A 14,740-nucleotide genomic window follows, 5' to 3' on the forward strand; every position below is an offset into this window, starting at 1 on the left:
CATTATAATGTGATGAATACAGACCTTTACAGCATGATGGCCCACCGCTAGCTGTTAATTTGCTGTTCTAATGTGTTTTCTGTGGGGTATTGGCTAAAGCAGGTATTGTTTATATGCCTAAGCTCCGTTGTTTATTGGCCTTTGTTCAAGGACTAATTATAATACACTCATTTTAAATACAATGCATTATACATGTTACTAATTTACTTTATTGGATATCATCATACTTTGCATCAATAAATGAGACACACTGGTTGATTAGGAGCATTTAGTCTCATGGACACACAATTGTTGTTTTAAAAAAATGTACAAACCGCAGAGCTCCCTAATGTGATCAGGCATGGCTTTGCATGCATCTGAACAATTCTGCTCTATTTCATTTTTGATTTCTCTATTTATTAAATTTTTTCTCCAAAGCACCATCATGCTTCCTGCTCACGCTGCTGGATACTTGACTCAGGCATTAAATCACCTCTCGCTTCACCGGCAGAGACCATGGCATCATGCAGGGGTTATGTCATCATCATCCTTGACCGCTAGGCAACAGACCAATCTGACCATTCACTGTCCCTACCCCCGCTTCTTTCCCCAGTTAACCTTAATAAGACTTGTTAAACAGGTTGCAGAGTGTAAGCCTGGGAATTCAAGTGCACTAATGTTATTTTTACCCATTTTGCACCCATTTTGAGTTTTTGCAATCATGACACTTCAAATTTTGCCGTCAGCTTTATATAAATACTTGCAGTACTACATTTGACACTCATGCTGAAGTCAGGATGGTATTAACTCAAAACCACATGTTTGAGTTTGACTAAAGCCTGTAAAAAGAACTTTTTTTCGATAATAAGTGTCTTTTTAAATGAAGTATAAGATCATAGCTGAATAGGCATCTCACTTGCTATTTGAAATTGATGAATCGCCATTTCAGAGTAATTATGCATCAATCAATGCAAGGCCAGTGCTGTGGTACAAAATACTATTTATCTGATCCCATATAAAAGCTTATTACTACTAGTAACAATAGTAGTAATGCCAGGGTAGAAATACAGTAAAAACATCTCATTTACTAAATTATTTCTTAAAAAGTTTTAGAACATACATTTATGGCCCCATATCAAGCAACTAATGATTTCATGAACTCAATCCAGTTGAGAAAGATTGAAATCAGCATCTGATGATGTCCATAAATTGTTCAGGCATACTCTGTAGAGTAAAAACTCTTGAGTAAAATATTTACCACATGGATGGATGCTGTCACAGACTTTGGTAGTGACAGATAAGTGGGTGCGAAATGGCTTCATTTTCTCCTTAATGGCCAGCCATCACTTGTTTCCTCCATTGACAACCACCCGGTTTTTAGCATAATTGTGAGTCAGGCTCTGAAAATCACTAACAGCATTTGCTTTTCAGGCACTCCCACTGCATTTGAGATAAAACGTAAAACATGATAACACAAAGAATATTGTGCCTTCCCACTTGATGACACTACATAATTGCACTAATGAAAATAAATAAAATAGAGAGAACATGCAATTAACTCAATTATATTCTCTAAGTTAATAAACAGAATGAAAGAATGTCACAGCACAATACATTTATCCAATTAAGGGTCTGATTCACATTTTTTCAATATATTGAAAATATATTAATCTCTATAATTGAGGCCCATAAAACAACATGAAATCATGAACATCTAAATTAAGCTAACCTGACTATCACACTTAGTTATTGGCTATCATTTTCTAGGTTAACAATAGGTGATTCAAACGAATGGTAGACTTCCAACACAATGACCGCAACACCAACATCTTCACTGTAGTTGGAACATTATTCGCCTTAACTCTAGAAGCTGCTAAACGTGACAATGTGCAGAGAGCTACAGATAAATATTTCTGTTTTTCCTCACTTATTTTATTTATTAATCCAAATGTACATTTTATCTTATTTCCACTTTACTTTATTCACAAGGGTAGTTTGTGCCCAGTGGCACAGTGTTGTTTTTTTTTTTTTTTTTAATTAAATCTTACTCTTAGTAAACATGTGTAAATGATCAGGCATTGGTTAGATAGAAAAGTTGTCACCTGTGGGTGCCTAAGCAGCAACCAGCTGTCCCCAAAATAACAGCAAAGAGATCCCTTCATGGCCTTTAGGTGTTTATGTACCTTTTCTTTGTATTTTTAATACATAGTCGAAGAGTATTCACTCATAAAACTACCCATTGAACAAATTGTCTTTGGCAACCCATGGCAAGAAGTTGTTCTATAAAGATAACCAAGCTAACATATTGCGCCAAACAAAAAGTGATTTTGCTGCAGTTTACTGTAACATTTCTGGTACTTGTACTTCTGTGCCAGAGGCGCAGTCATGTGCGTCAGTGTTGCTGACAACAAACCTTGTTTTCCATATTGAAGTGTCTGAAGATAGCAGGTTTAAGACTGCTGATTGTCCTCTGATTTCCTTTACAGTAAATTATTTATATATAAAATAAGGCCTGCTTCATACCGTTTCTCAGAATCCAGAAAGCATCTTGCATCAATATTAAACAAGAGTGTCTGCACTCATGTTTTTGGTTCAATACTTTCCAGGAAAATCCAGAAAAACAAATACCTGTGGCAGGGCCCAAAAGTAAGTTTTAGAAATAGTTACTAGTAGTGGTTTGTCCTAAGCATTAAAATGGGTACTGCCATACTGTAATTCAAGTCTGGGCTAGCTGGTGAGTTGACAACAGATATAACTGCTGAAAAGCTGTTACAAAAATGTTTGTTTTTGAAGTTATTTAAAGCAAGGGCACACTATCATTGATGCAACACAACCAGAACCAGGCCCAGCCAATGTAGTCCAGTTACAGAGTACAGTTCTAGAAGTTTCAGACCTCCATTTCAGGACCTGTAATCCAGTCTAAACTGCTGAATCCTTTGGAAAGGAAAGTAACAGCAGCAGCAGTTTAGAACTGCAGATTTAAACTGGATTTATACTCGACGTAAAGGGTTAACGGCACTCCTGTTGTAGATAAAGACTGTCCTCCGAAGAAAAAGCCATTTCAGCAAGTGCCCCAAAACAACATGTTTATGTTCAAGTGACAAAGCCCTCTAGTGGCTATAGGAATTATGGTTCTTTTGCGTCAGGAGCAAAGGAGGAAATGAGGTGACATTATAATAAAACAATAAAGTCAGCTGAGGGAGGAGGTGAGGTGGTTGGATGCGTCAACACAACGTCAGACTTTAACACAGGAGATCCTTTTTCCAACCGACATTTGTTACTTTTAACCATGACTGCTGTCGCTCCCTGACCTCAACCACAAGGTTATTATTGTAACCATGTCGATGAAGGTCCTCTAACCTTAAAGAAGTAGTCATTTTAAACTCCAACCACACTCTTTCCCTAAACCAAACCAAGGTTGTGCCTAATTCTAACCAAACCATAACCATAGCATTGTAACACCAGAAACTGATTTTTAGACAGTGATTTGTAACAGTTTTGGAAGGCACAGGAAAATTATAATTATGAAAATTATAATAATTAGCACGATCACCACACTTGTCAGGTGTAACATAAGTGATCAGGCTGTATTGTGCTTTAATTACATTCCCCACAGCTCTAAGTTTTGTTTGTTTGTTTTTTTGTTTGTTTGTTTTCTTACAACTAAAGCCAGCAAAATGTATGTTTAAGGAAGGACGAGTACTCCTTTTTTTAAACGTGTCCACAGGAAAAGAAAATCTGTCCTGAGACAAGCCCGGAGCATCTTGGTCTCTGGTACTGGAATGAGTTTGAGTTGCCCTTATACAGGTTACTAAGCTTAGTCAGCACACTTTGTAGTCAGACCTGAGTGTATACATGAAGCCTTGAAGGGGAAATCAAAAGTCACCACAAAACACAAGGGAAAACTAAAAATGAGTAAAAGAACACAGAACACAAGATTAACTGTAGTCATACAAATTATTATTAGCTTTTTATTGAATTGAGACCCAATAATGTTCTCTCAACTTACTGTATAAACATGATTTCTTTTGACATAAACCACATCAATAATCTACAACAAATGAATGGGAATAAGTCACAGTTTAGGTGTTTTCTAAGACAAAATTATGGAAATATATATGTTTAAAATGTGTGCAATAGTATTTTTCTCAACATATTTTTTAATAGCAAGATTAATAGGCAAGATTAATGAAAGTAATTTAGTCAAAAGAACACTACATGAATTTGACATCTAGGCTTTGACCTCATCAGTACCTGCAAAGATACACCAAACTCAGCAGAGAATGGTAAGTGACGACAATGACCTTCCACGCAGGATAGACTCAGAGTTTACAGGTGGATACTGGGATGGAGGTGGGGCTACATGAAAAGCACTAGCAGCATGTGATTGCAGTGGTTAGACCTGCAATGACGCTCTGACATTTTGACGTGCCAAAGCATATAAAGAGCAGGTGTAAGTAATAACATTAACAATGGCCATTTTCCATTTGGGTGTGCCGGTATGATAGTAAGCACTATACCTAAATGGAAAGCAGCCAAATTACACCTGTGTTTGACAAAGATAACGCGGATGCTTTTAAATGCTTTATCCTGTTTACTATATTTGGGTTGAGACATGTTCTGGTCTGCTCTTATTGTTTAGATGATGCTAAGATGTGTTTTCATTTGCATGCTGTGGAAATCCTCAACTTCAGCTTTTGTAATGCAAGAAGCAACAAAATTTACATGATCCCTTTCAAGACATCCATGTTTGCTTTTGTTGCTTTTTCACTGTAGGTCTCTTGGAGAACCACAGTTCAACATAATAATATATTAGAAGACAGTAATATATGAATATATGTGTCCAAAATGTGAAACAGTGACCATGGTACAGCCCTGTACTTTACATAATAAAAAATTAATGTAACACAGTAGGTAACAGAATGCAGAAGCTGTTTTCACGGTATGTCTACATGGCAGTGGGTGGTGTGTTCATGTACTGCCAAACATCATTGCATCAATTGCATCACAAGCTGTTTTGTGCAGGAATTCAAATCCAAAATTCCAACAAAAAGCAACGATTGTCATTAAAAGAATTATATAAATGTAGTAACCTCATCTGTTTCAATGGCTGCCATTCATCCGCTAACTGTCAAGTCTTGAAGCATATGAACACATCACAGCACAAATGTCCTCTACACACACAGTACACTTTTTCAGCCAAATGTAAAAAACAAAAAAAAACATAGTTGTTTTCAAAAAAGATGCAAGACAAAAAAGCCAGTTCACTTTTCTGGAGCCAAGAGCTTACTGTAGCAGTACAGGAAAAAGAGAGACATTATCATACATTATTTGTTTATGCTGATAGTGATAAATTGAGAGTGTGTCTTCAATTACGGAAAGTCTGTAGTGTCCCTCGTAGTGTCTGAAAATCTGTTTGTGTGTCTAAGTGTGTGTGTGTGTGTGTGTGTGTGTGTGTGTGGAGGATGGAGAATAGTACTTAACTGTTTGTATTTGTGAATTGATTCAGTCACTTGAACAGGTTGTTCATTTTAATCACAATAATCAACATGCCTGTGCATCATCAAAATACTGTAGCATTGCCTGTGAAAAGTCTCAGTCATCCTGTTCATAAGACATTTCAATGTCAAAGGCAGCTGGACTCTTGGATTTAGTCCACCTGAGTAACATCCTAAATATAATAATTAAAATTGTATGCAGCATCTTTTAAATGCTAATATGACAAGATACTAATAGATCCTCACAAGTATTTTTAATGTATTTGGACTGCAAAGTATTAGCTAAACTAGGAATTTAAAACCAACACATCAAACATTGTGCCAACAACCTTAACAGACACTATAGAAAACCCATCTCATTAGAAACCGAAAGACACTATATTGTCTTTGATGATAGTCACAGAAATAACAAACATTTCACAAGTTAAAAGTGGAAACTAGGCCACTCATTTCCAGAGGGAAAGCTGAATAAAAGGTGCAAAAGCCCCTCCTCTCACGGTGACACTAGACACCATATCAATGTGGCATCTACATCTATTTTAGAGCACATGCTTAATGTTATTGGGGATGTTATGCATTCATAGGGAAACAACACATTGCATAACTCAACAGCTGGGTGAGTTAAAATTAGTATCCAAGATGAGTCGGATGTTTTCAGTTTAAAATGATACTACACCCAAAACTGTCTTTTGAGTATCAAACAATTGCCTTCTGAAGGCTTGAAAGGTGACCGTAAAAAGTTGCTGCTATGGTTAGCTTGTGACCATGTTCCTGAGGAAGAGCCTAATTAACCAAATTCTATACACCTGTGTGATAAACAAAAAGCTGTGGGGGAGAAAAAAAGAAATAAATGAGTGTGCTTCACTGAAACAAGTGTGATAAACTTTTTAAAACTTTTTATGTCCATGAAGAATGCTTCAGAATGTAAGCTAGTTAGTGATGAGTCTGCTACCGAAGGTAATGATATTGTAACCCTTCTATAAGCACAGGTAAAGCCCTCTACTGGACTCTATGAGTAATACTCTCCTCCAATCACGTGCACACAATCGCTCACTGAAATTTGCATAGAAATTTGCATAGCAGGCCAATCAGGACGCACCTACCGATAATGTGTGTCCCACACAGTAAAAAAGGCAGCACCTCGCTGTCGCTCACCATCCAAAACCACTTAAGCAGATGGCATAGGAGCAGCAGGGTCCATAGGAAGAGGGCTCCACCTGTGCTTATAGAACTAGGCTTACAATATTGTAACCTCCATTCTATCTCACACAGGCTCCGCCCTCCACTGGACTCTATTGGTACAGTAGGTGGAGACCAATGAATGTCACAACATTGTCATGACATGTCATCAGACTACCCCACTGAGCCTGACTGGCTATAGGTTAATCACCGCAGCCCTCCTACTACTTTATAATAATCCCAGCCACTTAAGCAGATCAGTAGGAGGCCCAACCCAGTCCAGTTAAAATGTATATCACGGCCCAACGTCACAGGGGTCACAGATCATACAACAAAAACCCTGCACACCCAATTCCCTGAGTCATCATGGAGTATGGGAGAATGCAGGCGCATATTGCCTGGGGGGTGGGGGGGTCAGGTGTACTACAGCTGACACTCACACCACCCTTTTCACAAGTCCTGAGAGCATGGACCTTGAAAAGGAGCCGGTCATGTCCAAGAGATAGAAGCTTATGAACGGACAAAGCATAGACCAAGACTCTGCCGTGCATATGTCTTTGACACTCACCCCACTAAATAAGGCTATTAACGCTGCTACACCATGTGTGGAATGCACTTGGACCACAGTGGGGGGGTCCTTGCCTGCCTACCTGCAAGCTTGGGGAATGCACTCACAAAGCCAACTAGCTAGGTACTTCTTGAATAGGGCTTTACTGGCCACTCCCTCTCCACAGCATATGAACAGCTGTTCAGTGCACCAAAAGAGGGCTGTGCTTTCAACATAACATGCCAACGCACGTACTGGGCACATTAGATGCAACTTTGCCTCCCTGATGTCCCCATGGGGTGGAGGACAAAATGCCTCTAACTGAATAGTTCTCAACCTAAACAATCTCCTTATGTTCTTGGGAACAAAGGAGGGGTTTGGTCTGAGAGTAGCACCACTGTGGTCTGTGGTCTGCACCACTTGTGCAGACAGACCAGCCTGCATCAGCCTGTCCCAGGACAGGAGCAAAAACCTGGAGAAGTTGGCCCAATGTGGGCAGCATGCCTATCGCGCCCGCCTCCTGGGATAGAGCCCCCTACACTTGGGGAATGGACCAGGGCTGGGCCACCAACATCTGGGTCATCTCTGCGGACCATGACACTGAACGGTGTTCCAGAGATATCAGGATGACTAACAGTTGGTCTTGTCTCACTCTCTCCAGCAGAGGAGGAATGACACAAAGAAGAGGAAAGGCGTAAAGCAGCTTGTTGGATCATCTTGTGGCATCAGGGAGAACCAGAGTGGTCAATGGATGTTTTTTCTGTTCTCCCAAACCGGTTCCAAATCTGCTGCACCACCTCAGGGTACAGCACCCACTCCCCAGATAGCAAAACTGCTGTGGTCCAGTTCCGGCCCACACCCAACATTTTCAGCACTCTCATCCGGCCCGCATGGAATGATGGCACTTGGGCTGTCCACTCCTGTTTCCCAGATCTGGGCCACAAGCAGACTGTATGTCAACCAAGAACAAACCAGATAAACCAGAACTGGCCCACATCTAGAATACACATACCTGAGAGCACCGCATCTTTACCAAAAAAGTACTGGAGAACCAAGAGCACTGCCTGACGTTCGAGTAAGTTGATGTGTCAGTTTTCCCTTGAAGGCCATACGCCACCTATCGCTCCCCCAACCTGTCAGGGACGCATCTGTGAACACCGCTATGTAAGAGGTCACTCGACCCAGCCATCAATAGATGCTGTGGGGAACTACAATAAAGCCTCTTACACTGATGGGGGAACGTTCACCAAGCTGTGCTTGTGCCTCATGGGATCCAAACACAGGCTGGCTAACCACCTTTGCAGGCAGCGCATGTGCAGGAACCCCAGTGGAATGACTGGATTGCCCATTGTCTGTCTGTGTTCCAACAGAATGGCCTGCAGACTGACCGAGTCGCAGATAGTCTGCCTGCTGGCATGGCTGGGGAGCGCTCTTCTTCCAGTTCATGGCGAAATCTAATCAGGTTAGGTGCAGCACCAACTTGACTGTGTGGAAAATGGCCCATTCCTTGGACATGACCATGACAATGAGGTCATCTAAGTAAAAGAAGACCCTCATGTCCTGGTTATGCAGCGGCTGCAGCGCTGCGTCCACACACTTGCTGAATGTGCAGGGAGCCAGAGAGTACCTAAACAGTAGTCTGTTGTACTCATAGGCTATCCCCTGAAAGGCAAAATGCAGGAACTTCTTGTGTTTCAGCGCCACCTTGAGGTGGAAATAAGCATCTTTCAGGTCGATGGCGGTGAACGAGTTGCCTGGTTGAGTCAGTTCCAGCAATTTCCTGATGGTTAGGATGCAGAACGTTGTTCAGGCTATACATTGGTCCAATATTTAATCCAAAATGGGTCCGAAGCCTCCCATTTTCTTGGGAACCAGGAAGTACACAGAGTAAAACTCCACCTCTCTGTCATGAATGGGAACGATCAAGAGCCTGTTTCAGTAACAGGTCCTGGATCTCCTTGGAGAGAGAATCTGTCTCCTCTTGAGAGGATAGATTTATCTCCTTGATGCCTGAGAACGGAGGAGGAACATGGTAGAACTGGATTGAATGGTCCAGTCTCAGTGTTTTATCCATCCACTCTGATAATGCGTAAGTGTGATGCCATTCCTCATAAAACTGTGTCAGAGGACAGGCAACCAGCTGGGGGCCAGCAGCCAGGGAGTTGTGACATTCCAATTCAGCCCTCTAAGTTGCCATACCTTCCATAAACGGAAAATTGGCCCTTGGGCAGCAGGTATCGAAAGGGTCGAACCAACGAAGCAGTCCATGAACGCATCACTGTCGGCTGCCTCAACACGGCATTAGATACTGTGTCACTGCACCCATCACCGTCTGTATTTCCCACAGAAATAACCTGAGGGGAGCGGAGCAGACTTGATGAAGAGTTCAATGCTGAGCTTTTTTCAGCTAGCACAGCCTGCAGCTGAATGAGGCCAACCGCCATCTGCTTCCCTGAGAGAGGGAAGAGAGGCAGGGGCGCCAGCTGAGTAAGTGCTTCCTGCATTACGCTGACTCTGAGACTGAGGGCTGGAGAGGTGGAAGAGGGGAGTATGGAGGATTGTGCTCTTTGGTGGAAAATGTAATTTGTTTTTATTAAAACATTTTCAACAACAGGCACATAACAGCGTACATGAACATGAACAGTGGTGGGAAGGGGCAGTGAACTCCACCGGAACATCTGGGAGGAGCCCTACATGTTTTGCCACCATGGCCATAACCTCCAGGAAATCATGGCGAACTGAAGTCGGTGGTGGATTTCCAAAGGTCAGCAATGTTGCAGACACAGATGAAAAGTTGTCTCACCCTCGTTGTGGAGATCAATCTCGAGCTCTCGTTCCCATTTGTCACAGTGAAGTGAGACGTCACATAGCCGAAAGTGGTCCCACCGTTGCCAGCGTTGAGTCGAAGAAAGTGCCCAGCAGTGCATGCAGGGCAGTGGCTGCATCATGCCGCTTTCTGCATGGTCTCGTCCAAGGCACTCATTGCCAAAGAGATGCCCAGCGGCGGAGGCAATGAGACAGGTAGGAACAAGCATGGAGTGGCGACTCCATCTGCAGAGAAGCAAGATCAGTGAGGTAATTTCGCCGTCGCTGAAATGAGAAGGATGGGAGCTGCTGCCTTCTATACTGCGTGGGACACACGTTACCGAGGCACGTCCTGATTTACCAGCGATTGTGTGTGTGTAATTGGAAGAGAGTATTACCCATAGCGTCAAGTAGAGGTCTGTCCTCTACTGGACTCTATGGGTAATACTCTGGGTAATAGCCTGTGTGAGACAGAACTGATAATGAGAGCATCTATTGTTCCCACTGAATTTATAAGTAACAATGGACTGCCTCATTTGTGAATTATGTGTTTTGTAATTCCCGTTTCTTATATCTTATTTTTGTCTGTATCACAGTAAGCCATTCGCTGCATGGCTATCTATAGCTCAGTTTCTCCACAAATAGAGCTTTCACAGCAGAGATTTTATCATCACAGGAAAGCACAGGCGTAATTAATAATGTTATTAACGACTACATTCCATTTCATTGAGACAGTTTCAGGGCTCTGGTATCATGCATGCATGGCATGCTGGCTCACTGAAATGGCTCACTGGGACACTGAATGGAACTGAACCATCATTCATGTTATTAACTACACCTGTGATTTTGCTGCCATGAAAAAATGTCTATTAATCTTACACATACAAATCAACACTGCCCATAAAGACCATTGTGCAATGCCTAAAAATCCATATATAAAACTCTAGCAATGCATAACTGTGGTTAATGAGAAAAACTTAAAATTACAGTAAAGTTGTGGCTTTAGCATTTATCCTTCAAGGCTGAGCCTTTCTCTTTTTCCATTTCAAAAGCAAATGCAGTTGCTGCAAAGTCTGGCATGCCAAATGTGTTGTTTTTTTTCCTGACTTGCTTGTTGGCACAATCGCACACCAGTAAATGAATATTGGCACTGTTATGCCAGTCAGTTGTGTGTAAATTCAACTGTGTGTATTTTATCAGCCAAACAAAATAACAAAAAAACTTTCTATTTAGATCAGTGGCATTTCAAAAACTTTTGCTTTCACAAAAACAATGGAGGTTTAGAGGTAACATGGTACAGGTTACGGGGCTTTTCTGTCTGCAGTTTCTGTATAAGCATGAATAATTAACTGATGCTGTCTCTCTTTCTCCCCACACCTCTTTCCATCTCTGTGTGTGTTTGTTTACCTATCCACTCTGATTGTGTGTGTACTTGCCTCTTTTCAAACCTTGTGTATGTGTGCTACATCTGGATGTTTTGTGCTTGTTTGTCTGTGTGTGTATGTGGATACATACGCCTATCCATACCTGTAACAGGGATGACATGTCAGGCACGAAGTTCCTACCTGGACACTGAGGTGCTTTGGGGCTACCGCTTCACACCGGTCCTCTCTCTGGAGAAGGGCTTCTACGAGGTAGACTACAACAACTTCCACGATGTCTACGAGACCAACACGCCCACCTGCAGCGCCAAGGAGCTAGCTGCTAAGCTTCGGGACGAGCCTCTATTGCCTCAGCTTTCACTCCTCAGCCCCGAACCCAAATTGCATACTTTTGACCCCCTAGACCGCCTGTCCAAACCGGACCCACTAAGCCAGGATGAGGACAAAGAGGAGAGAGAATCAGGGGGTGACAGAGGAGAGACCAATGGCTCAGCTGCTGCTTTAGAGGAGCCACCCCTTGCTGATGGACTGCCTGACTGATTAGCCACATCAGCTAAAAGCCCAGGAGAGACTGGACAAGAGGACTGGACAATAAAATGCTTCATTTAGTCAATGGCCAGCTTGTTCCATTGCAATGTTTGGAGAGACAAGGCATCTTTCTCCAGCCCCCGGCTCATGCAATACTCCTCTACTAGAGTGTCAATCTATAGTATAGATTGGTTTTGTAGACACGTAAGTACACATACACAGACACACACGTACGGTATCTATATCTACACTTAAAGGTTGGTGGTTCAGATTGTCTTTTTATAATCGTAACGACCACTTAACTGCTATACCAGCTCAAGTTGTATAACATAAACCTGAGCTGAAACCGGTAGCCATGACAGAGTACCATGGGCTTATCATGGATACTCCAATATTCTCATTTTAGAGTGTGTTAATTCAGCTTCATTTGAGCAAAGTATAAGTCTCATAACTCAGCTAATGTGTCTGACAGCAGCTTCTGCGTGGTAATTGAACCTTGCTATTGATGATTTTCAAAAAACATGGGGGATTATTATTTCCTTTCTCTGTCAATGTTGTTATTATTCTGTGTCCCCTTCACCTGGAGGAAATATGTAAGGCTTGTAGTTTGCCTAGGACAAGACAAGATGTAGGAATTGATCCATAACATGCAATGTGTACTGGCAACCACTATCCAGTTTTCTTTTCTTTGTTGAAACCCTTCCTCATGGTTGTACTGCCAGAAATACTTTCAGTGTGTGTCTGAGTGTCTCCCCAACACACCGGGAGCCTTGACCCAAAAGAAGCCAGCGAGTACCTCATTTTATACTCATTTCAGGGTTTGAAATTAACAATAAGAATGAGGCAAATGCTGGTAAAAGCTGTATATGATACTGACTGACTATTTTGAAAATGTTGTGGCTGGTTAAAGATTTAATTCCTCTCCCTGCTTCAGTTACTAAAACATTAATTCTATGCCCTTTCCTTGATACATAAAGCACAATTTCCCAAGAGGTGACTCCACGCTGACCCAACCACACACCTAGCCACTGCTACTGGCTGATGCATGTCAGTCCTAGTTACAAGTGACATTCAAATGTAGATTCAAATATTTATATGAAATATTTATGCTCAACTGCTATTTGAAATGTTCTTGATTTTTATACACCACGCACATGAATATTTCAAATGCTCCACAAGCAAAATGAAATACTCCATGTATCCTTTAATGTTTGTTTTGTTTTTGTTTTAAATATTTAAGAGATTCAACCTTGATATTTTTCAGTCGCATAAAAGTATACCTATGATAGGAGCAGGTTTTCTGTCGAATCTTGTGAGTCTGGCCGACCCATCACCTTGAGTAATTGCCTTCTTCGTAGTTGTTTCCTCTGAACATCACCTTTAACGTTCACCTTATGATTTGAGGTCTTCGTTGTCCATGCAAACTCAGTTCAATCTGCACTTTGGCCCTGTTTCACAAACTGCCCCTGGGTCTTTTGCTTGATATAGTTTATGGCCCTTGTGACCACTGTTTTGGAAGCTGACACTTGTCCTGTGAGGGACATAGCCTACAGTATTTTTTGACTTTTCTTTGAAAGGACACATGTCAGAGCTTGCATGCATGAATCAACCCTTATGTCCCCCATTGCTGAGTAACTTTAATACAGTAATAAATACAGGGTATTTTCTAGGCATGCAAATTATGAGATTTCTACAATATGTTATCAGATAATGTATCCAAATATCATTTGTTGAGAGAAAGATGAGATTCCTTATTCTTTCAAATCTCCCACTCCCCAATTTAATGTTAAATTGTTTTTGATTTTTTACAGATGCTTGTCCAATCAATGTATTTATTTTCACTGTGACATTATAGCATCTTACTATGTATTCCTTTTGCTAAACGATATGTTTGTCATTAGAGAGAGATCATCTTTCATTGTTGGAATGTCATCTGTTTTCTGTGTGTTCTCATGGGAATAAACATAATATGGCCGAAAGAACAACATGTTCCTGTTAGATAATGTGTGCATGCATGAGCGCTAGTATGAGTGTGTGTGTGTTTGTGTGTGGTTATTTTGCACATAACTTTGCAACTGAGGATTGGAAACTACCTTAATTTAACAAGTGTAACACCGCACTTTATCAGCTGTAGTGTGACAAAATGGCAGATTTAACCTATGGCTCTGGGTAAAACAACTGTGTCTTACACACAAGCTGCCTGAAAACTGGATTAACTGTGCACCAAATCATGAAAAGGAGAATTAAGCAACCTTTAATTATCAGCACAGCACAATCTTGTGTTGTACTAAAGCTCGAGGCAAAAACTGCTCCATACATGCTAGGGAAACAAGTACAAGGGATAACATCAAGAACTTTGTCTCTCCCTTTCCATGTCTGAACATGAATGAATGAATTAAAAGCGTACAGCAGCAAATTCTGGATACATCTCAGCAGTAACCCACACCCTTCTTGTGCTAAATCCTGAAATCTAACAGTAGTTGTCCAAGCCTATAAAGGCAAATAACCAATGGTTTCTCATGGATTAACATGACTGTGGCTGTTGGAGTCCTTAGGACCTACAGAGCATCCCTGAGTCAGCTTTGTGTATTATGAGACAGCAATTACATCCACACAGACACATGTTCACAAATGGGAAGACACAATCACAGAAAACAGCTGGCAGACTGATTAAGAGGGCCACCACAGCTATTAACTAGTGACAGGGAAAACACAGCAGAACTCACAGGGGTAATCACATTTATCCAGCGCCTTCAGAGTACACCAGTCAGAAAATGGAACATGATGTTACATTTGGTGGCCAGTGTGTCATAGAAATTCAC

At 41.4% G+C, this 14,740-nt stretch overlaps 1 protein-coding gene across 2 annotated transcripts in view; it reads left to right on the forward strand.

The window, feature by feature from the left end:
- kcnj5 (potassium inwardly rectifying channel subfamily J member 5) overlaps positions 1–14,740 on the forward strand; it is a 53,502-nt gene that overhangs the window by 15,909 nt on the left and 22,853 nt on the right. The window contains exon 4 of one of the 2 annotated variants that reach the window (XM_044354601.1): positions 11,545–12,424. The exons of the other annotated variant lie outside the window; for it this stretch is intronic. Coding sequence (XP_044210536.1) covers positions 11,545–11,930 — 386 coding nt within the window. The 3' untranslated portion in view covers positions 11,931–12,424. Of the gene's footprint in view, positions 1–11,544; positions 12,425–14,740 lie in introns of those variants that run through there. 2 annotated transcript variants of the gene reach the window in all.

This window comes from Thunnus albacares, chromosome 6 (genome assembly GCF_914725855.1).
Source record: "Thunnus albacares chromosome 6, fThuAlb1.1, whole genome shotgun sequence".
NCBI lineage: Eukaryota > Metazoa > Chordata > Actinopteri > Scombriformes > Scombridae > Thunnus > Thunnus albacares.